The sequence below is a fragment of the Gallinula chloropus genome (assembly GCF_964237585.1).
Source record: "Gallinula chloropus genome assembly, chromosome: 8".
NCBI lineage: Eukaryota > Metazoa > Chordata > Aves > Gruiformes > Rallidae > Gallinula > Gallinula chloropus.
Window position 1 is genome coordinate 3,769,669 of NC_140093.1, and position 22,798 is coordinate 3,792,466.

Here is a 22,798-nt window from a genome sequence, read left to right on the forward strand (position 1 = left end):
AGGGCAAGGAGAGACCATCCCTCAATCAGCGTCACGGGCAGAACAGACTCAGCACTGAGTGGAGGAGAGAAAAACTCTGGAGTTGATGGCCCTGCCCTGTACCCCCAGTGACACCAGAGTCTGGTGATGAGAAGTGTGGCCAGAGCTTAAAGCACCTTCCCCCTACCCCTCCCTCCTTAGCAGACTGATCTTCAGTCAGGATTTCGCTCCCTTCTGCCCCCATTGTGGCACAGGGAGGGGCAGGGACTGGGGGAATGGGGGTTTGGGTCGGTTCCTAATGAGTTGGTTTCCTTCTTGGCTTGGGGGGGGCATTCATTCCTCACCCCCTCCCCCTGCTGCACCGTGGGGTCCCACCCACAGCAGACAGTCCTCCATGGACTCCTCCAACGTGAGTCCTTTCCCTGCCTCTCTGCCTCTCCCCACTGGCTGCAGATGCTAGCAGGGGCTTGCTGCAATGTGGGTCACAGCATCTCCTGTGTGTCTCCCCCTGCTCCACCCAGCGTGGGGCCTCTCCAGGGGCTGCAGGTGGGGTCTGGGCCTTGTCCATGGGCTGTGGGGGGACACCCGCTCCACCATGGGTTTCTCCAGGGGCTCAGGGGCATCTTTCTCTCCGACACTTGGGGCTCCTCCTCCTCCCACCTTCCCTGCCCTTGGTGCCTGCACAGCTCCTCACACCTTCTCACTCCCTTCTCTGGGGGCACAAACTGCTGCTGGTGGGTTTGTTTCTGTTAAATGTGACTCCAGAGGCGCTGTGACCATGGCTGATGGGCTCGGCCTTGGTCAGCAGTGACTCTGGCCTTGAATCAGCCAATGTTTGCTCTGTGGGGCCTGCAGAGAGCTCCTGGCTGCTCCTGGCAGCAGTCATTATTTTTTCAGCCCCCCTGTTCTCTGCCAGCACCCAGCTACACAGAACTGTGACCATGGCCAGCAGGCTATACCCAAGCTGCATCCTATTTATTTTGTTACTGGCTTAGAAAAACCCACCTAAGCTTATGTTAATTGGTTAGTAATTAATGTTCATCTGCTATTGGTTCAACATATTTAAATTAGCATGCATGCACCTTGAGCGTGGGGGGGTAATTTTGGTAGTCCTTAAATTAGGTGGGTGGCTGAGAGATCCACCAGCCACCTGTACCTTCCCCCCAGGGACAGAGGTTGGTGTTGCCTCCCCAGGTCACTGGGATGGGGAGTCTCTCCTTCAGCTCTGCCTCAGCCCCACCTCAGAGCCACCTTGTGCCTCTTGTCGGAGGTCCAGGGCCACATCAGGCATCAAGGTGTCCCTGTTTTGGGAGAACCAAGCCCCAGCAGTACAAGGGGTCACTGCTGGAAGAGACTCAGAGCAAGGGGCTGACCCCACCAGGCGCTCCCCAGCACTGGCAGGAGGTTTGCAGCTCTCTGGCAGCAGAATTCTGCTTCCCAAACCTCAATCTGGCTGAACTTCACCTCGGGCACAGGACATATGCTCAGGGCCAGAGCCCTTCATGCTCCCTCACACTGTCACCAAAGGACATTAACTCCCCAGGATTTGCTTTCAGCTTTGCTGGGGTTTTGCTGAGCTTTGAGGAGGAGCAGCAGGAACCACCACAGCACGCTGGCTCCATGCAGGTCCCGATGGGCCACTGTGGTTTTGGCTTGTGCAAAAGTGAAATAAAAGCCCCAGTCTCCAGAGAGCCAGCCAGCTGGGAGTGGATGAGCACTCCCATTAACGTGTAATTAATGTGCAGTTCTAGCTTCAGCTCTTTTGGCAGTGCAGAGTTAATTACAACCGAGCTGCAAAGCACCACACATGGGGTTTATTTACTGCTTTATTAGTGGCATCTGTTCTTCCAGCAAAATGTCTCAGCTGTTTGCTCTCCTTGGAGGAAACCAGAAGAACTCATTTCATAGAGAGGCCCTGCTTTGGAAAGTGAGCTGTGATGCCATCTCTTCACCTCATTTTCCTTGGAACCCTGTGTGTCTGACGTACCTGAGCCCATCACAGCATGTGGGAGGAGGGGGCACAGGGTCTTAGCCCCACACCTGAGAACCAGCAACATCTCTTCCCAGATGTCTCCTGACATTGTCCAATGAGGCTCTACAGCCTCCACCAAAGCCACCAGGGATGGCTGGGCTCCTGGCTCTCTCCAGGCTGCAGTTGCCCAGGTTGCCTGGTGTACCTGCTGCTGAGCCACAGCAGCCAACTCTGCTGCAGCGTTGGCTGGGCTCTGGTGCTTAGCACAGCTCCTGAGGAAGATACACCCTGGTTCTGGGAAGTGACTGTGTGGCAAAGGCAAGGTAAGTGGCTGCAAGTCCAGCAGAGGAGCCAGTAAAGGGAGGAGGAGAGCATCTGAAACAGGGAGGTGGGCCCTGAAAGGTGCTTGGTGTGACAGGGAGGTGGCTCACCCAGGGCTTGTGTTGCACACCCCAGCTGGCTTCTGCAGACCCAAGTGAGAGGCTGGGATGCAAACATGGCAGTAAACTCATGCACACAAGGGGCCCCAGACAAATTGGGGCACCTGAACCTGTTTTTACACATGGTTCTTTTACCCTTCAAGCATTCGGGTGCAGCATGTTTGGGCTCCTCACCCCCAGGCACACCACCAAGTGCTCACCACAGTAAAGCTCTGCAAAGCCCCTCTACTCCTGCAGTGTTCTCACTGCTTGTCTGTGGATCCAGGCGTCCCTAGAGCCAGCCTTGCTCCACTTACCGACCTGCAGCACCAGATGATGCTGGGAGGGTTTCAGAGATGTGTCAGAGGGGCTGGGATGCTGGTGTCACCTTGGTTGTCCCAGGGATAAATCTGTCCTTTATCCTTCACAGACCATCCAAAGCTTCCTGAAAACAAATACCTTCTTCCCAGGGCTGGGTTGTCCTCTTGTTTGTTTTACTTTAGCATGGACAATACCAAACTCTCCAGTAAAATTCCACCACCTCATCGCATCACAGTGTATGAGATATATATATATATATATATATAAAAATTTATAGAATCATAGAATGGTCTGGGTTGGAAGGGACCCCAAGGATCACAGAGCTCCAACACCCCTGCCACAGGCAGGGACACCAACCTCCAGGCCTGGAGCTACACAAGGTTGCCCAGGGCCCCATCCAACCTGGCCTTGAACACCCCCAGGGATGGGGCATCCACCCCCTCTCTGGGCAGCCTGTTCCAGCCCCTCACCACTCTCTCTGTATATATATTATATACATATAAAAAGTATATATATTATATACATATATAAAGTTTTATAGAGATATAAATATATATAGTATATATAGTAGTATGTGTTTATCACTATAAATATATATACTAATAAATAAGTACATTAGCTTTTTATAACTAAAAATAAATATATTAGATAAATAAAGTTAATACATTTTCATACCATAAAGACTGATGGAAATTGTCATTTAAGGACGGGATTTTCCCCACGCCTGCCGAGCCCGCAGCACACCCCAGCCTCCACCAGAGCCGCGGGGCTGCCGCCCCTCCCCGGCAGCACCTCTGTGCCGTGGTCCTGCGGCCCCCCCCAGCACCCCCTGCCATCGAGAGGGGCTCGAACGGCAGCCTGTCCCCCCCCGCGTGGGGCTGCGGGGGGGAGATGGGCGCTGCGGGGAGCGGTGACTCAGCCGCTCGGGCTCGCTGGGTGCTGCAGCCTCTCGCTTCCGCAGCCTCATTCGCTTGGGAGGCTGCCAGCCGCGCTGCCACCTCCTCCTCCTCCTCCTCTTCCTCTCTGCAGGCGGCTCTGCCCCTACACTCTGCTCGTCGCCTGTGTCCCCAGGAACAAAATGACCCGTCGGAGGCGGGGGACCCGGGGCTGAATCCCTGCACGGTGATGCGGCCGGAGGATGCTGCGGGGAAGGTACGGGCGGCCGGTGGAGGGGCAGGGGGTGGGCATCATCCCAGGCGGTCCGGGCTTTGCGCCTCATGGGTGCTGGGACCACCCTGTGCGGCCGAGAGGTGACCTCAGCTCTGGGACAGGCTGCCAGACCCCTCGGGGGTGCAGCCCCGCTCCCACGGGGTTTGCCAAGATGAATTGGGGGGGGGGGGGGCGGGGAGCGGGGAGGAGGGCAGACAGTGCGGCTGCGGGAGAGGCTCTGCCCTTGTCCCTGAGCCCTTCAGGACAGGTACTCTGGGTGGTTTATCTGTGAACCCCGGGGAGCCTCGGAGGACCCTTCCCGCACAGGGAGAGCCCCACCAGCCTGCCCAGCCAGGGGCAGCCAGGAGTTAAGGGTGGCTTTGACCTTACTTTGCTCTTGCTCAAGCAGTTAGATCTGCTGCGGCTGGTGCAGGAGCAGAAAGCCAGCAGAGAGCCCGTTGAAATGTGCCTCTGAGGTCAGAGGGACTGCATCCTCCCCACAGGGAGCCAGGGAGGGAGGGAGGGAGAGAAGGCTTTTCCTCACTGCTCCTGCCTGCAGCAGTGCTGAGCTGGGGAAAGGAGACCTTGAGGATATCCAGCAGTAGCCCCGATTGGCTTCACCACTCCTTGTCCCCCATCAAGGCTCCCAACCCTGGGGTGCAATGCAGTTTGGCTTGCAGAGAGGCAGCCAAAATGACAGAGTCTGAGAAGGAGCAGGGTTTTCAGGGCCCTCTGCAGCCCACCCAGCCCAACCCCTGCCAGAGCAGGGTCCCCTCGAGCAGGCTGCACAGGGCAGCGCCCAGGATCACGGGGGCTGAATGGCTCCAGAGATGGAGACTCCCCAACCTCTCTGGGCAGCCTGGCCCAGGGCTTTGCCACCCTCCCAGCAAAGAAGTTCCTCCTCATGTCCAGGTGGAACTTCCTCTGCTCCAGTTTGTGCCCATCACCTCTTGTCCTGACCCTGGGCACCACTGGACACAGACTGACCCCCTCCTCCTGACCCCACCCCTCACGGATTTATCAGCATTGATAAGACACTCCCCCCTCTTTCTTCTCCAGGCTAAAAGGTCCCAAGTCCCTCAGCCTCTCTTCATCAGAGATGTTCTTGTCCCCTCAGCATCTCTGTCGCCCTCTTCTGTCCCCTCTCCAGTAGCTCCCTGTCCTTCTTGACCTGAGGAACCCCAGGAGCCCTTAAACACAGACCTGCTTCACCAGTGCCATACCTGAGTGCTGCGCTCCCTTCACTACCTAACCACACCATCCTGAGGCCCCCAGGAGCTTTTCCACCCTTGCTCCAGTCCCACCAGTTCAGGAGCTGAGTGATGGGGGGGCTGCAGAACTCCTGAGACCCCCAAACGCTCACAGCATTTGGAAGTGTCAGGAGTTTTGCAGCCCCCACCACGCAGCAGGCCAGGGAGCAAGCAAGGAGAGCTACAGAGGGGGGTGCACAGCCAGGCAGCAGAGCGCTGTGGGGGTCAATTTTTGGAAGCTGAGGGGATGCCCAAGGGTGAATCGGTGTGTGCTGAGCCTGGTTCACCACCCACGTGGCCGCTGTGCCGAGGGTCCATCAGGTTTCCCGTGGATGTCTCTCCACCCAGGGAGTGATGGACAAAGCAACCCCGGGAGCTTTAAGTCCATGGGCATCCATCTCTGCTGCCTCAATCAGGATGGAGATGCTCTGGACCACCCAGTCTAGGAAGAGGAGAGAGGAAGCCACGCAGGGCAAGACCCAGCAGCCATGGCCACGCGTGGCCGGTGCGCCAAGGTGCTCCCCTCTGAACTGAACAAGGTGTGCCCTGAGAGAGGAGACAGTCCCACCACCCACCCCAGGGAGATGAGCGACTTCGAGGTGGTCCCCAACCTCCGGCAGAGCAGTAGCAGCGTCTCAAAGGGCAGGAGGAAGGCACATTTCCCTGCGGGCAGCAATGAAAAGGCAAGTCCAGGAGGTGCTGGGAGAGGGGTGGTTGGCCACGCGTGCTGGAAGAGCCTTGAGGAGTTATCCAATGACCTGTCCATGGGGAACCTCAGGCTGGGAGGGGGTGTCAATAAGAGATCTCTTTAGCTTTAGGGGTGTACAGAAACCCACAAGCAGCTGAGAGACATGTCCAGCATTCACATCTCCTCTCCTTGGAGGACACGTGGCTTTCTCCTTGCAGACAGCGATGGAGCTCCCTTCCTTTGCGTCAAAGAAAGCAGCCAGATACGCTCCAAGCAGGGGCTCTGGCCCCTGGCCTGTCTTCTGGCCCTTTGCAGAAACCCTCACCTCCTGCTGCTTTTCCTGCCCCCTCAGGAAAACCTCATCTCCTGGATTCCTGAAAACATCCAGAAGAAAGTGTGCACCTACTTTGTTGAAAGCTCCCAGACATCAGATTCTGGGTAAGTCATGCAGCCCTCATTCCCCTCCCTGCCAGCAAAGCAGAAGGAGGCAAAGTCCCACCTTTCAGTCAAGGGAACTGATGTCCAGGGGGTTCACAAACTCCTTTTTGACTGGTTCTTCATCCCCCTGTGTGTCCTCACGTGTCTGACAGCCCATGTCCCAGCAAGGAACCCTTCCAATGGGTTTGCATGTGCTTCCTCCCACACTCCATCCAGAGCAGCCATAACATTCCCGTCCTCAAGGTGGAAATGCCCAAAACAATACCTCTGTTTGCGGGCTGGGGGACAAGCTGAGTGGGAGATGCCAGTGATGGTGGTGGTGTTGATGGGACCACCATCACTTCCTGCCTGGGGTGAGGCAGGTGGGCCAGCTGGGCTTTGCCTTTTTTTGGGTTGGCTTGGTTTTGGCAAAGTGAGGGGGGTGTGTTTCAGGAGGATCGTGTGCGAGTGCGGCTACCTCAGGGAACAGCACCTGGAAGATGCTGCCAAACCTCCCATCTTCCTGGGGAAGGAATGGGACCCCAGCAGGCACATCCAGGAAATGCCCACGGATGCCTTTGGAGATATCCACTTCACTGGCCTGGGGCAGAAGATGGGGAAGGTGACCTGGTTTTCCCATCTGTTGTGCTTGGGGAGCCAGCGGTGGGGTCTTGCCATGGCAGATGAAATGCCAGTATTCCCCTCCTGAATGCCTGGGGTTAGGAAAGCATGGACATGCCCCCAAGGCAGCACTGACCAAGCAGAGGAAGGGGGTGGGACAGGACCCCTTCTCTCTCCCATCTCTGTGCCCAGTCCCTGTCTGAAACCACAGGGCTGACCTCCATGCCCTGGGGGCCGTGCTTCCAGGAGAGGCTCTTCCTTGGCCTCCATCCTGGGAATGCTAACGGGAACAGGGTCATGCACAAAGACCTGGGGCAGCAGCAGTTCTGGGGAGGGGGCATGGGAAGCCCTTGGTTCCTTGGTGGGAAAACAGAAACTGGGTTGGAGGAGCCCTGTTACCCTGTCCCAAAGTGAGTGTATTCTCCCTTTTTGTAGTACGTGCGCGTCTCCTCGGACACCCCGCCACGGGTCATCTACCACCTCATGACACAGCACTGGGGCCTCGATGCACCCAACCTGCTCATCTCAGTCACTGGAGGAGCCAAAAACTTCATCATGAAGCCAAGGCTGAAGAACATCTTTCGCCAAGGGCTGGTCAAAGTGGCCCAGACCACCGGTAAGAGAGGCAGAGGTTCTCCCAGAGGCTGCAGTGGGTGGGGAGCCTGTCATCTGGCCATGCCAGGTCCCGTGAGTCGGGATGCTCTGGAGATGCCAAGCTGGCCCAAGAAGCCTGTAGAACCCTTTTTCTGGACTACCATCAGCAGGGATGGGTTGTTCTTGCTCAGTCACCGCTCAGGCTCATAGGGAGCTGAACTGAGAGATGCAGCACTGTGCTGAAGAAAGCATCTCCTGCACTGCCAGGGCTTGATGTAGTGGGCAGGGAAGACATCTTCTGGGGGATGGAGCATCTCTGGGGATCAGGTGCTCCTGCAGCCACACAGGGGGATGCTAGGAGACCACAGTGAGCAGAGCCTCCCCCTTCCCAAGCCCCTCTCTGACCCTCAGGAGCCTGGATCATCACAGGGGGGTCCCACGCTGGTGTGATGAAGCAGGTGGGAGAAGCAGTGCGAGACTTCACCCTGAGCTGCAGCTGCAGGGACAGCGAGATCGTCACCATCGGCATAGCGACCTGGGGCACCGTGTACAACCGGGACAGCCTCGTCTGCCCCATGGTGAGACAGCCAGGGGTGCCAAGGGGGTTGCTCTGCCTGTGGCTGCGCTGCCAGGGATGTCCTGCCAAGGACTGTGGGGGGAACGGGGGCTCTAAGCCGTGGCTGTGTCTGGCTGCCTTGGGGAAACCCAGCCACACCTGAAGAACTGATGGTCCTGGGCTGGTGTTTGCTGAGAAGCTCCTCTGTTCCACCCAGGGTGTTGTGTAGGTGCTGTGCTTCTCCTGAGAGGACCCTTCTGGGGGTGAGGGCAGGTGGAGCAGAGGCAGAGGAGCATGGGGCAAGGCCAGCATGGGAGGGCTGCTTGGCCAGACTGTCCCCACTTGCTGGCTGGTTCCTGTCCCATGTCCTGGTTGCTCTGGGCAGCTAGTGCTCCTCTGCAGCCCTGCCAGGCTCTTCCCAGAGCATCTCCTGCACCTTGCAGGGTGGGTTTCCAGCTGAGTACGTTCTGGATGAGGAGAACCAAGGCAGCCTGTCGTGCCTGGACAGCAACCACTCCCACTTCATCCTGGTGGACGATGGGACCCACGGGAGGTATGGGGTGGAAATCCCCCTCAGGACCAGGCTGGAGAAGTTCATTTCAGAGCAGACCAAGGTGAAAGGAGGTAACAGCAACACATGGCCAGGCCTGAGGCGAGGGAGGGCACGAGGTGGGATATCTGTTGGTGCCCATCCTGGCCTCCGGTGGGAGAGGAGGCTGTGGCCTCCCTGGGGGATCCAGACAAGGGGGTTGAGAGGGCTGGCATGAGAAATGTGGAATCTGGCTCCTCAGTGACACACATCAAAGAGCCTTTCCCTGCCAGCTGCTTGACTTGGGGGATCACCAGAGGGTCCCCAAATCTTGTGATGCTGAGGTGATCAGGGACAGTTGTTTCTCCCAAAGGGCTGAGCCTCCAAGGTGGCTTCCAGGGGGTGCCTTCTTCCTGTGCAAATGATCTCCTAGTCTAACATGTGCATACACCTGCCCCAGCAGCATGCTAGGAGATCATCTCCCCTCTCTCTCCTGAGGGCTGGCATGTCAGGGGCAGCACTCCAACCTCTCCTTTCAACCCCCCCCACTCAGAGGGGCCTCCATTCAGCTGCATAAGGGGCTGCCCCACAGCGAGGTGACCCTGGGCTCTTCTCCCTGCAGGTGTTGCCATCAAGATCCCCATTGTGTGTGTGGTGCTGGAAGGAGGTCCTGGGACACTTGACGTAAGGAACTGCTCCTGCCCACTCCCAGCAGAGCTGGGAAGGGGTGATGGTGGGAGGGGGCAGCTCCTTGGCCGGGGTGCTGCTCGCTGGCATCAGAGCCAGTGTGGTGCTGTGCTAGCTGGACAGCAGCCATACAGATGTGCTGGGAGGCAGCAGTGTGGGTCTCAGGCTCAGAGAGGGTCTGCTGGGCTCTGGGTGAGATTAGGACCAGCCTCCCCTCTCTGTTACAGACCATCTACAACGCCATCACCAACGGGACCCCCTGTGTGATTGTGGAAGGGTCTGGGCGTGTGGCTGATGTCATTGCACAGGTGGCCAACCTGCCTGTGCCCCAGATAACCATGGCCTTGGTGCAGAAGAAGCTCAGCGTGCTCTTCCGTGACACCTACGAGCTCTTCACTGAGAGCAAAGTGGTGGAGTGGACCAAGAAGGTGAGAAGATGTGGAGATCAGAGGGGCTCCCCGGGCTCCTTGCCCATGAACAGAAAGGTTTCTAGCAGGCAGTTTAGGTCCCATCTTCTGCCATCCATCCATCTGCCCCCAGCCACGCTCAGCACTGTGCTGGTGGGCACTCCAAGGGCTCTGCTCCTCCACTGCCTGCTCCCTTGGGGCAGAGACACAGCACAGGGGGTCTGCAGGCAGCCCAAGGGGAGCAAGGAGTTGCCCCACACAGGACCAGGGGGCTGCAGGGAGGAGATGCTGATGCTGACTGCTTGCCCATGTCTCTCCTTGTAGATCCAAGACATCGTGCGGAGCCGGCAGCTCCTGACGATTTTCAGAGAGGGCAAATATGGGCAGCAGGATGTGGATGTGGCCATCCTCCAGGCCCTCCTCAAAGGTGAGGGATGGAGACCTGCCTGGGAGGATGAAGCAGGATGAGCTCACGAGTCACCTCCCGCAGCTGCTTGGCTTACAGTGTCACCAAAGGGGTCCCAAAACCTCATGATGCTGAGCTGACCGGGGAGAGCTGCTTCTCCCAAAGGGCCAGGCCTCCAAGGGGACCTCCAAGGGGCATCTTCTCACTGCATTATCTTCTCACTGACTCTCCTGACACCTGCACTGTGCCCGCAGCATCCCGGAACCAGGACCACTTTGGTCACGAGAACTGGGACCACCAGCTGAAGTTGGCTGTGGCCTGGAACAGAGTGGACATTGCTCGGAGCGAGATCTTCACTGATGACCACGAGTGGAAGGTAAGGGGAGCACCTCTGCTGCTGTCTTGGGCTTAGAGCTGTTCAGGTCCCACGTGAGGACTGTGGATGCTGAGGGCACGGTTCACATCGGCTGCGCTAGGGAGAGGCTTTGAGGGCATTTCTCTTGAACCCACAACTCCCACCACACTGCCAGGGGCTCTTAATCTGCCCTGTCTTTCCAAAGTGCCCTCTAGCACCCAAAGCAGCAGTGAGCACACCCTGCCAGGCTCTTTTTGGCTTGTAAGTGTTTACAGAGGTGATTTCTTGGTGCTTTGTTCAAAACTCCTGTCTTTTAAAGACAACCCAGCAACCTGGAGCCAAAAATACCTCTTGCCAGCTCTGCCTGGAGGTCACTGATCATGCCACGTTGTCAAGTGGCAACGTGCCTCTAAATTCATCTCAACCAGCCTGGTGTTTCCCTGCTCAAACTTTACTACAGAGGGGCAGGGAGCAGCACAACCCAACTCTTCCATCCTCACCTCCCCCAGCTGTTGGGAAGTCAAAGCTGAGCAGGGTTTTCTGCCCTTTCTGCTGGGTCTGTGGGACTTGGAAGGGGTTTCATTCAACACTTTGGGTTCCCCCCCAGCTCACATACCTCTTGTGGAACTGGCAAGAGCTGGTGGGAACTTGGATCCTGAAGACAAAAATATTTGGTGGTGTGAAAGATGCACATTTGGGACAAGATCCAGACCTTTGCTGGGAAGGGAGGACCAAACAGTCTCTCCAGTCAGGCAGTGCAGGTCAGGGCTGTTACAGGAGCTGCAGCTGGTATGAAAAGCTGAGGCTGAAACCTGTCCATGGCAGAAGGTCAGCAGGTGCCTTTCTGCCAGGAAAAACATGTACCCTCACCCCTTACCCATTTCTGAGCACATGTAAAGATCAGCTGGGAAAGGAAAAACCCACCGAGGCTGAACTGGGTGAACATCAGGAAGGAGCAGCCAGTCTCTCCGTGGCTGGGAGCCAGCTGGCAGCACCACGACCTCAGCTGAGGAGCTGAAGGGTTGTGCACAGGGGACATGCCTGTGAGGTCCTGTTCCTTTCTACAGCACATTCCTCTGAGCTGAGGTCTAACTATCTACCCTACCCCAACCTCCCACCCGGTGACCGAGGGCGCAGAGGGCTTTGCTGCCAGAGGAGAGGACATCATATAAACCCAGAAGTGTGGCTCTGGGGGATGCCCCACAAGCCCCAGTTCCTCCCAGCTGCTCTCTCACATCCAGAAACTCCTTGTGTGGTCAGGGATGAAATCCTTCCCCCATCCAAGTGAGGCGCACAGTGGGGCCCTGCTCTGGGGTGACAGAGCCCCTCACCCCTGACTCTGGGCAGCCCACAGATCTCCACCCTGTGATGGCAGCTGCCCTGATCTCCAACAAGCCCGAGTTTGTGAAGCTGTTCCTGGAGCAGGGAGTGCGTCTCAAGGACTTTGCCACCTGGGACACCCTGGTTTACCTCTACGACAACGTGGCACCATCCTGCCTGTTCCACAGCAAGCTGCAGAAGGTCCTGCTGGAGGAGAGGGACCACACAGCTGGCCCCAAAATGCCAAGAGTCCAACTGCACCATGTGTCCCAGGTGCTGCGGGAGCTCCTAGGCTGCTCCACACAGCCTCTCTACCCCAAGCCCAAGCACACGGAGAGGCCCCGGCTCTCTGTCCCCGTCCCACACATCAAGCTGAATGTAAGCATGTCCAGGCTATGTGGTGGCAGGGTTGCCTTGGGGAGGGGGATGCTGGCCCCAGAAACCATTCTGGAGGGTGCACCTGGGTCTTTGTCCCCTTGCCTGCACAAGAAATGCCACTTAAAGGCCCTTAAAGCCCTAACCCAAGTCATCTGCCCTTGAAGGTGCAGCTCCCACCTACATTAGCAGCACCATGCAGCTGTGTGACCTGGGTGGGCACCCAGTGGGGTGGGTGCACTGGGCAGGGTGCTCCTGGTCCAAAGAGAAGTGCTCTTTCCAGGATGAGTCCAGTCCTGGACATCCCACTGTCCACAGCAAAGACCTTTCCATGGGTGGTGGAGACAGGACCCCAGGGCTCGGGGTGGCAGGGGGGCTGTCTGCTTCATGCAGGGGAACAGGTCTGACCCTCACGTGTTTTGCAGGTTCAGGGCTCGAGTCTCCGGTCCCTCTACAAGCGCTCTGCAGGCCGGGTCACCTTCACCATGGACCCAGTCCGTGACCTGCTTATCTGGGCTGTGGTCCAGAACCGCAAGGAGCTGGCAGAAATCATCTGGGCACAGGTATCACAGCCCAGAGCTGCCTGGCCCAGCTGAGAGGCTCAGAGAGAGCCAAGCCCCCAGGAAAGATGGTCCCTGCTGGCATTTGGGGTGGCAGGCAAGCTGGCTGTGGCAGTGCCCAAGCCCGAGGCACACAGTGTTCCTCCTGATGCACCCCATAGAATCATAGAATGGTCTGGGTTGGAAGGGACCCCAAGGATCATAGAGCTCCAACCCCCCTGCCACAGGCAGGGACACCAACCTCCAGACCTGGATCTACACAAGGCTGCCCAGGGCCCCAGCCAACCTGGCCTTGAACACCTCCAGGGATGGGATGACAGGTCCCTCCTTTCACAGCCAAAATGTAGGCTGTGGGCAGAGACAATGTGCTGGGCCACAAGTGTGCTCTTCAGTGCCAGGGCAGAGCGAGGGCTCAGCACCCTGCAGCCAGGGCACCCGGGCACGGTGGTCAGGGTGGAGAAGGCTCCCACCATAGCAGCATTCTCAGCCAAGATGCAGTGGGGCTGGTGGCACAGTTAGTGTGCTGTGAGGAGCTGGGGAGTCACACCATCCCATTGCCAGAGGCTTCCTGTGAGGACAGCAGGGTTGTCCCCAGATTCCCCTTGGCACTGTGTTATCTCCTGTGCCCAGAGGGGAGCACAGCACAGCTGGAGCAGCAGCCTGCCTGGGACACCCCTCTGTCCTCCCTTAGGAGAGGTGGGGGGCTCGGCAGGACTGTGTGGACTTGCTGGACAGGGCACATAACCCCATGTTCTCCTGGTCTCTTCTGCTCCAGAGCCAGGACTGCATGGCAGCTGCACTGGCCTGCAGCAAAATCCTGAAGGAGCTGGCCAAAGAGGAGGAAGACACGGACACCACGGATGATATGTTGGCCCTGGCTGAGCAGTTTGAGCACAAGGCAATCGGTGAGCAGGAGGGGACCAGCCATGCAAAACGGTTCTCACACCCTGCATCACCCAGGAGGTGTCTGGAGGTGACAGGGGGGAGGTTGTGTGGCAAACAGGGGTCCCTTCATCATGGTCAGGGTTGCAGTGAGTGAGGGCTGGGTGGTGGTGGGAGCCCAGAGGGTGCCACTGCCTGGTGCAGCGCCCAGATCCTGCTGCAAAGGGTGGCTCTGCAGCACCTTGCTGAGCACCCAGCTGGCCCTGGAGCTCAACCTTGTCCCCCTGGTCCCTGCCTGGCCAGGCGTGTTCACGGACTGTTACCGCAAAGATGAAGAGCGAGCCCAGAAGCTCCTCACCCGTGTCTCCGAGGCCTGGGGGAAGACAACCTGTCTGCAGTTGGCACTGGAGGCCAAGAACATGAATTTCGTGTCCCACGGGGGTGTCCAGGTGTGTTTCCAGAAGTGGTGCTCGGAGGGGAGGTGCCCAAGTGTCCTCTGCCCTGGGTCCAGAGTCGCTTGTTGGCAGCGATGGGCCTCTGCCCCGCAGCCCGGCTCTGACAGGGGGACCTTCTGCTTCCTGCCTCCTCACAGGCCTTTCTGACCAAAGTCTGGTGGGGGAAGATGTGTGTGGACAACGGGCTTTGGCGGGTGATCGCGTGCATGCTGCTCTTCCCACTCGTGTACACCAGCCTCATCACCTTCAGGTACTTCGTGCCGGCGCGCACCGGGGCTGGCTGGGAGAAGCTGCCATGGCATAGCCCTGGGCTGCTGAGCCCCTGTTTCCACCCCTGCTCCCCACAGGGAGAAGAAGCTGCAGCCCATGGGCTGCCTGCAGCGGCTCCGAGCCTTCTTCACAGCGCCCGTTGTCATCTTCCTCATGAACATCCTCTCTTACTTCACCTTCCTGCTGCTCTTCGCCTACGTCCTGATGGTTGACTTCCAGCCGTCGCCATCCTGGTGGGAGTATCTCATCTACTTTTGGCTCTTCTCCCTGGTGTGCGAGGAGACCCGCCAGGTATGGGGCAGGCAGAGCAGAGGCTGGGAGGAGGTAAGAGGAGGGAGGGAGAGATGCCCCCTCTGGGTGCTTCTGGAAGGTCCTGTGTAGCGCACATTCCCACGCTGCTGGTCACGTCATCATCTGTTTAGAGAGATCCAAGGGACCCCCAGCACCTAGTCCCCTCATCTCTGAGGATGGAGAATGTCCTTGGCTGTGCCTTACCTGGCCACGGGTACTTGCAGAAATGTTGGTTTGGGCTGAAAAAGTCAGCTGGAGGGAACACCTCCCTCCTTGGGCAGGTATTCCCAGAAGCATGTCCTGGTTTTGATTATTTTCAGCTTTTGCTTCAGCATCTCAGTGAGTTTCTCCACCTGAGAGCCCCATGTCTCACGTATCTCTAGCCCCATGCTCCTTCCACATCCCTAGAGAAAACCCCATAGGCTCAGGTCAACTTTGGGTAAGCAAGAGGGTCCAGTGATGGCCGGGCAGGTATATGCAGACCCTCCTCTCTACACGAGTATCTCACAAGGCTTCCACCAAAATACCAACCTCTCCTCTCCTCTCCACAGCTCTTGTATGATCCAGATGGGTTGGGGATTGTGAAAATGGCTTCCTTGTACTTCAAGGACTTCTGGAATAAGTTGGACATCTGCGCCATCCTGGTCTTTATGGCAGGGCTGACTTGCAGGTGAGATGCAGAGCCTCGTGCCTGGCAGTGCACAGGCTCTGACCACAGCTGGAGGCTACAAAGCCAATGCTCTGCAGGGTTTTATCTTGCAATTTCTTCTTCCAAAGGCCAATCAATGAAGAGTTTTGTGGTCATGGGATTCATTCTTACCCATTTGCCTCTGCTGCAGCTGCTTTTAGGAGAGATGTTTTCCATACTGCAGCTCCCAGCCAGCGCTCTGGGGAAGCTCACTGATACTGCAGAGACCCCACGCTGGTGGCACTGAGATGCTTCCTTTCCTCTCTTCTGTGCCCAGGCTGATCCCATCAACTCTGTACCCCGGGCGCATCATACTGTCCCTGGCTTTCATCATCTTCTGCCTGCGTCTGATGCACATTTTCACAGTCAGTAAAACGCTGGGGCCCAAGATCATCATCGTGAAGCGCATGGTGAGAGTCCCTGAGTCCCCTCCACCCTGCCAGGGTGATGAGCTAGAGCAGCACGGATGCTGCCAGCACGGGATGGATGCACCACCCATCTTACCCCGTCCTGGAGTGGGGCTTCTCTCCAGAACACAACTTTGCTTCCCCTCTGTCTTTGCAGTTGAAGGATGTCTTCTTCTTCCTCTTCCTGCTCGCAGTGTGGGTGGTGTCCTTTGGGGTGGCCAAGCAGGCCATCCTGATCCACAACGAGGAGCGCGTGGAGTGGCTCTTCCGTGGCGTGGTCTACCACTCCTACCTCACCATCTTTGGGCAGATCCCCTCCTACATCGATGGTACGGGACAGCGGCTGGGACAGCGCATGCCACAAGCTGGGTGGCTGCAGCAAGGCTGAGGGGTATCACGCTGAGGTCTGACCAGCTCCTGCCGTGTTGCCCCATGGAGGTCCATGTAAGGCCAGGAGGGAGCGATGGCAGGGAGTGGGGCTGGAGCCCTGGCACCTTAGGAGCGTTGCCCACCAATGCAAACCCAGGGACTGCTCCTGCCCAAGCACACTAGCAAAGGCACAGGTACCACAGCTGCAACGCTGGTGGCGGTGAGCAGAGCGCCTGGGATGATGCAGGCTGAGGTCAGGTCCCTGCCTGGTGCTAAGCTCCCTTGGTGCTGGCCACTTTCTGAGGGCACAAGGTGCTCCTGGGGACACGGTGAGGCTCGGCTGCAGCAGAGGTGTGCCCTGCTCTCTTGCAGGGGTCAACTTCAACATTGACCAGTGCAGCCCCAATGGGACTGACCCCTACAAGCCCAAGTGCCCAGAGACAAACGAGGACAACAAGAAACCCATCTTCCCAGAGTGGCTGACGGTCATCTTACTGTGCCTGTACCTGCTCTTCACCAACATCCTTCTTCTCAACCTCCTCATCGCCATGTTCAAGTGAGTCTGACCCAGCCCCAGGGTCCTGATGGCAAATGGAGCTGGCTTTGCTTGCAGGCTTGCCACACACACAAAAAGTGCAAGGAGGGTCCAGGGGCCCATGCTGACCAGAGCACAGGTGGGCTTTTTTGGGGAGAGTGTATAGTAGAGGGTGCAGACCAGGGCTGATGAGGGAGATGGGTAGGGGCTGCGAGACCATACAGACATGCTTTGCCTCCTCACCCCCACGGCACGGCTGACACCTGGGCTGTGCCCCAGCTACACCTTCCAGCAGGTCCAGGAGCACACAGACCAGATTTGGAAGTTCCAGAGGCATGACCTGATCGAGGAGTACCACGGGCGCCCGCCTGCACCGCCACCCCTCATCCTCCTCAACCACCTGCAGATGCTGGTGCAGCGAGGCTTGCGCCACAGGCCGCCCACGCGCCACAGGCAGCTCAGTGAGGACCAGCATCTCCCTCCCTGCCCTTTGCCCCCTCCCTGGGCCAGTCACTGTGTGCTGAGGCACACAGCTTGGCACCTGGGCCTGTGGCACTGGGGTTTGGGATGCCCAGGGATCTGAGAGCATGGCCGTCCCCTTCCCCTCTGGCAGAAGAGAAGTTGGAGAAGAATGAAGAGGCTGCCCTCCTTTCCTGGGAGATGTACCTGAAGGAGAACTACCTGCAGCACCGGCAGTGCCAGGAGAAGCAGAACACAGAGCAGAGGATTCGAGACATAGCACAGAGGTACCAGCCCTCCCAACAACAATGTCAAAGAATGATAGAATCATAGAATTGTAGGGGTTGGAAGGGACCTTGAGAGATCATCAGGTCCAACCCCCTGCCAAAGCAGCTCCCTAGGACATATCACTCAGACAGGCATCCAGATGGGTCTTGAATCTCTCCAGAGAAGGAGACTCCACTACCTCCCTGGGCAGCCTATTCCAGGGCTCTGTCACCCTGAAGAAGTTTTTCCCCATGTTGGTGCAGAACTTCCTATGTTCCAACTTGCAGCCATTGCCCCTTGTCCTGTCCCCACAGAGCACTGAAAAGGGGCTGGCTGATTCCCCCTGCATCCCCTGCTTCAGATAATTACAGACTTTAATTAGGTCCCTCCTTAGTCTTCTCTTCAGTCTCCTCCTGTCCTCCAGTGTCCCTGGCAGGGAAGAGTAGGGATCAGTGGCTGCTGAGGGGTTTTCTCTCTGCACTGTCCCTTCAGGGTTGATGTGCTGGCAGAACTGCTGGACTTGGACCGGGTGAAGAGGACAGGGCTGGTGGAGCAGAGATTAGTTTCTCTGGAAGAGCAGGTGAGGCAGAGGGTGAGCAACTACCTTGGAAAAGCAGGGTTTTCCAGGGGCTGAGTCAACTGAAGCAGAGACAGCCCTTCTGAATCAGCCCCCTTCAAACCCTTTAGTTTTCCCTGAAGCTTCGGGGAGGAAAAGCTTTATGGGAAGTGTTCACTCCAAGGTGAACAGAGCAAAGGTGGGAAGTGGTGGGATGAGGTCCTGCCTCCACAGATCACCAGAGCAGTTAGGTGTGACCCAGCTCTTTGACCTGAGAGGACCCTCCAGACCTTCTGAAGACGGGGGACTCTCTGCCCTCTCCCCATGAAGCTGTCCCACAGCCTGTGGCGTGCCCAGGGAGCCAGACCCCTGGCATCTCCTCCCTGAGACAGCCACGGCACAGCTGCTGTGTCCACTTCCATTTCCACCTCCTTTGGGAAGCCGTTCCTCCCTGGAGGCTGTTCTCCAGGCTGAGGTTCAGGGCACAGCCAGGGATGGCTGCACCCTGGGGTATGAGCAGCCAGGAGCTGGAGGCAGCCGTGCCTCCTGCCAGGGCTGGACATTGGGAGTGTGGGGCAGCCCGGTGAGGGGGCTGAGCCTCTCCTGTCCCACCAGGCCCATCACGGTGCCCAGGCCCTGAGGTGGATAATGCGGGCGCTGCAAGGCAACGGCTTCAGCTCCGGAGAGGACCTGCCGCCCCTGGGTAAGCAGAGCCTGTCTTCATCCTGGTGGCACTGGGGAGACCCAGAGCCCTGGCTGGCACCCAGGGGGCTGTGGACCAGAGCTGAGCAGCCCCTCACATCCCTCTGTTAGGCAGCAAGGCAGAGGCTCTGTGAGGTTTGGAGGCTCCGTGAGGCCATCCAGCCCCTCCTGTGTGGCCATTTCCACCCTCCCCTCCAGAGCCCTCCCTGGAGCCCATGGCTGGGCTTTCCACTGCAGCATCCCTGGGCAGTTCCTCCAAGGCCTGCTGGAAGGGATGCTGGGGGCCAGACCACCACAAAGACATCACCATCCCCATGGGGAGCGCTAACAGCCCCCTCAGCAGAGCCACGGTCCCCAGCCCTGGACTCAGCGCCCTGGATTTGGGGCTGCAATGTCTGTGTCTGCCTTGCAGGCTCCAGCAAAGCCTCAGAGACAAAGGACATTGGCCTGGAGAGGAAACCTGAGGAGAGACACCATGTGCTTGCCCGAAACCTCCTGTACCCAGGGTCCCACACCCTCCGCTTCCCTGTACCAGATGAGAAGGTACCTTGGGAGGTAGGAACCATGACCTCGGGCAGTGGGGTTGGGGGGGGGCAGGGGTGAGAGGAAGAACAGACCCATGTCATACTTGGGAGTTTCTGCTTTTCCCAGCCCTGGGACCAGTGACAGGCTTACATACGTGTCCCCAACCCTGACCTCTACTCTCCTGGAGTAGCTGCTCTGACACCCTCCCAGGGACAAGGAGGGGTGACTGGGCATCATTCCTGCTGGGAGTTCAGTACTAGGGATGCCTGGGGTGGGGGGTCAGTTGGGAGACAGAGGGGACAAACACCTCTGCATTTCCTGCCTCAGGGACAGGATCTGGCACTGGCTTCCAGGGGGCCATGAGTGAGATGGGGCACCAACCCCCCAGCCTGAGCAGGGCTCAGAGCACTGTGTGCCTTGGGGCAGGATGCCACAGGGTGGGCAGAGGGAGGGACTGGGGCAGAAAGTGTCCCTTGGGGGTCCCAATCCCTGCTGGACACCAGAGCAGGAATGCAAGGTGGGGTGGGTAGCGACATGGTCACGTGCTCTGCAGGTGGAGTTCCCACTCTACAACCCCCCTGCCTACTCAGCTGACCACAAGGACATGGCTGTTCAGGACCCCTTCAGCCCGTGAGTGTCCCCCGGGGCTCCCCACTCCTCTGCCCCTTCCCCTGGGCGGCACAGCCAGCCCAGCCCTGCCGGGTTGCCTCCCGCCCCTCAGCTCCTTGGAGTCTCTCCTGAAGATCAACTACAACACCATGGATGGGCTGATCGACCGGCAGAGCTTCCACGGGCTCTACGCTGTGCAGGACGGGCTGCCGCTGTGAGTGCATCCACCACGGGCTGCAGGATGGGCTTGGAGGGACGGGGGGTGTCCAGGTCTAGGGAAGCACTGGGGAGACAGAGAAGCCCAGGGAGCCTGGGTGCATCCATCCCCTTCCCACAGCAGGGATAATGACATGCGTTGTCTTCAGAGCTATCCCCCCCACCCCCCAAATAATCCCAGCACTGCAGAAGAGGTGCATTGCAGCAGTGAGGGATTTGGGGAGGAGGTGTAGGGCTTTGATGATGGGGAGCACAGAGGCACTGTCCCAGCCCTCTCACCTTCCCCCTGGCAGGAACCCCATGGGCAGGACAGGGCTACGAGGCCGTGGGAGGCTGCACTGCTTTGGGCCCAACCATGCCCTGCACCCCATTGTGACCCGGTGAGTGAGTGAGTGGGGAGAGGGATGTGTCCCTGCTGGGCAGAGGGAATGGGAGAGGGGTACAAAGGCAGTCTCAGACCAGGACCTGACAAAACCCACCGCTGCCTGTCGGGCCGCTGCTGGGCAGAGGGGAGCTGTGTCTGGCTGCAGCGTAACAGGGGCCTCTCCCACAGCTGGAGGAGGAATCTGGATGGGTCCATTATAAGGAAGACTCTGAAGAAGATGCTGGAGGTCCTAGTAGCCCAGTACCCGCTGTCAGATGTCTGGGCTCTGCCTGGGGTAAGAGCTGGTGCAGAAGGCTCTGGGGAGACAGGGCAGACATCCCTCTGGGGAGACAGCCCCATGGCCAGACATCCTGTGGGAGAGGGAGAAGCACAAGGCTGCCACAGTCCTGTCTGAGGAGCCCCCTCTGCCCCTCCCACAGAGCATCCGAGCACGGGGCTGTGCTGGGGAGCAGTGACAGGCTTACATACGTGTGTCCCCAACCCTGACCTCTACTCTCCTGCTTCTCTGTCCTCATCCTTCATCACATCTTCAAGTCTCACATGCCCTCCATGACATCAGCCATTGGCATAGCATCCTTTGACAGAGGTCCAGGCCTTGAATCAGGCAAAGTCAGACTGTGCTTGGGCACAGTTGAGGACTTCTGGCAGGAGAGGGATGGAGAAAGGAGGGAGAGGAGGAGGCAATGCTGCTGTTTGCCCCCCCCCCCCCCCCCCCCCAACCAGAACTTGTGGCCTCTTCTGCTGCAGTGGCAACTGCCTGATGGCAAGGCTGGTGGCAGTGAGGGTGACTGGGGTGATGGCAGACCCCATGGCTGACATCTGCTTTGGTGCAGGGGTCACTGGAGCCGGGTGAAACGCTGCCACTGAAGCTCAAGTGGATCCTGCGCCGGGAGTTCTGGCCCCAGTTCCAGAACCTGCTAAAACAAGGCACTGAGGTGGGGGCATCACCCTGGTACAGGGGTACACAGGTGTCCTGGCCTTACAGGCACATGGGGGCACCACGCAGTAGATGGACTTGAGGACAGCATGGTGGCACAGGGGCACATGTGTGTCCCCAGGACAGGGGGACATCACACCTTGGCTGCTGGTCCCACCAGGGAGGATGGCCTGGGGGAGGTGGAGACATGGAACAGCCCTGCACCACACAGGGTGGGGGGCAGCCCAGGGACCCCAGGGCAGGGACACACACCCCAGTGTCTGCGCTGCTGCCATCACCCACCGTGACTCCAACAGCAGTGGGAACAGGGTGCTGGTCCTCAGCAGGGCAGGGGAGCTGTGGGGTGATGCCCCACCAGCCCTGGGGCTGCTCAGTGCCCCCAGAGAGGCGGTGAGTGCTCTGCTGATGCAGCACCCCCTCACCACACACAGGTACACAAGGGCTACCTCGATGACCCCCGCAACACAGACAACGCCTGGGTGGAGACGGTCGCCATCAGTGTTCACTTCGACAACCAGAACGATGTGGAGATGAAGCGGCTGAACTCGGTACGAGCCCCTCACCTCTGCAACCCCCTGAGCCAGCTCTCGGGGTGGGACAGCCCCATCTCCAGACCCAGAGCTCTCCTGTCTCAGGAGAGTGCTTCTCCTGCTGCAGGCAGCGGGAAGAACGTAGGGATTAACATGGGGTGGCACTGCACTGGTGGCCCCAGAAGGAAAGGGCAGGATGATGGGGATGGGCAGTGCTGCTGGGGATGGGCAGTGCTGCTGGGGAGGGGCAGTGGTGCTGGGGATGGACAGTGCTGCTGGGGATGGGCAGTGCTGCTGGGGAGGGGCAGTGCTGCTGGGGAGGGGCAGTGGTGCTGAGCAGGGCTGGCACACCCCCACCAGCAGCACGGACGTGACGTCTCTGCTCCTCTTCCAGTTCCTCCAGGGCTGCGACCCGGAGCTGTGCATCCGCTGGCAGGTGCTGGACAAGAGGATGCCCCTGCACGCCAACCACAAGGAGCTGCTGCACAAGGCCTCAGCCCTCCTCGGCGCCTATTACTGAGTCCTCACCATGAACCAGGGCTCTCTCTGTCCCAGATCAGGTTCTGGTAGGGACCAGAGCTCACCTGTGAGGCCACGGGCAGCTACTGGAGATGGAGACCAGGTCCTTTGGCTGCCTCTGTGGATGTGCATTGCAGGTCTCTGGGAGGAAACCCCTTCCCTCCCCAGCAGCCAGGGGCAGGGGGTGCCTGGGCGGTGCCTACACAGCATCCCGGTCACCTGAGCCACCAAACTGATCCCCAGCTTGTCTCTTGGTGCTTCCACATCAGCCACAGCACTTAGCCCAGGGCTTGGGCCAAGCAGAGCCACAGGGCTGTCCCTGCAAGGTGTTCCTTCTCTCAGCTCCCCCCTGCTCTTTGCTTCAGTGTGGGCACTGGGCACACGCCGGCCCCAGCTCGCCCACCACCCAGGCTGCACATTGGGTGCCTCTGCTCCCCTCCTCCTGCTCCGAGCCCCGGCAGATCCACTGCCACAGCTCCCAGAGGGCTGCTCTGGAGAAGACTCGGGGTCTTTCACACCTAAACCTCCTGGCTGCCCTACAAGTGACTCCTGTGGCAGCTGTCCCCATATCTCTGGTTGCCCCAGACCCAA

General features: G+C 58.7%; 1 protein-coding gene across 1 annotated transcript; it reads left to right on the forward strand.

The window, feature by feature from the left end:
- Positions 1 to 5,578: 5,578 nt before the first annotated feature.
- TRPM2 (transient receptor potential cation channel subfamily M member 2) lies at positions 5,579 to 22,208 on the forward strand (the record flags this gene model as incomplete). Its single annotated transcript, XM_084267469.1, has 32 exons — positions 5,579 to 5,773; positions 6,131 to 6,216; positions 6,649 to 6,817; positions 7,252 to 7,432; positions 7,822 to 7,988; positions 8,410 to 8,590; positions 9,118 to 9,179; positions 9,410 to 9,610; positions 9,914 to 10,016; positions 10,250 to 10,371; positions 11,698 to 12,048; positions 12,471 to 12,608; positions 13,381 to 13,510; positions 13,791 to 13,936; positions 14,080 to 14,192; positions 14,290 to 14,503; positions 15,055 to 15,173; positions 15,469 to 15,601; positions 15,756 to 15,927; positions 16,340 to 16,523; positions 16,782 to 16,963; positions 17,116 to 17,248; positions 17,721 to 17,808; positions 18,400 to 18,487; positions 18,899 to 19,041; positions 19,565 to 19,641; positions 19,733 to 19,834; positions 20,130 to 20,216; positions 20,390 to 20,495; positions 21,055 to 21,156; positions 21,590 to 21,706; positions 22,083 to 22,208. The coding sequence occupies 32 exons, from the start codon at positions 5,579 to 5,581 to the stop codon at positions 22,206 to 22,208; spliced, it is 4,518 nt and encodes a 1,505-aa protein (XP_084123595.1).
- Positions 22,209 to 22,798: the final 590 nt, after the last annotated feature.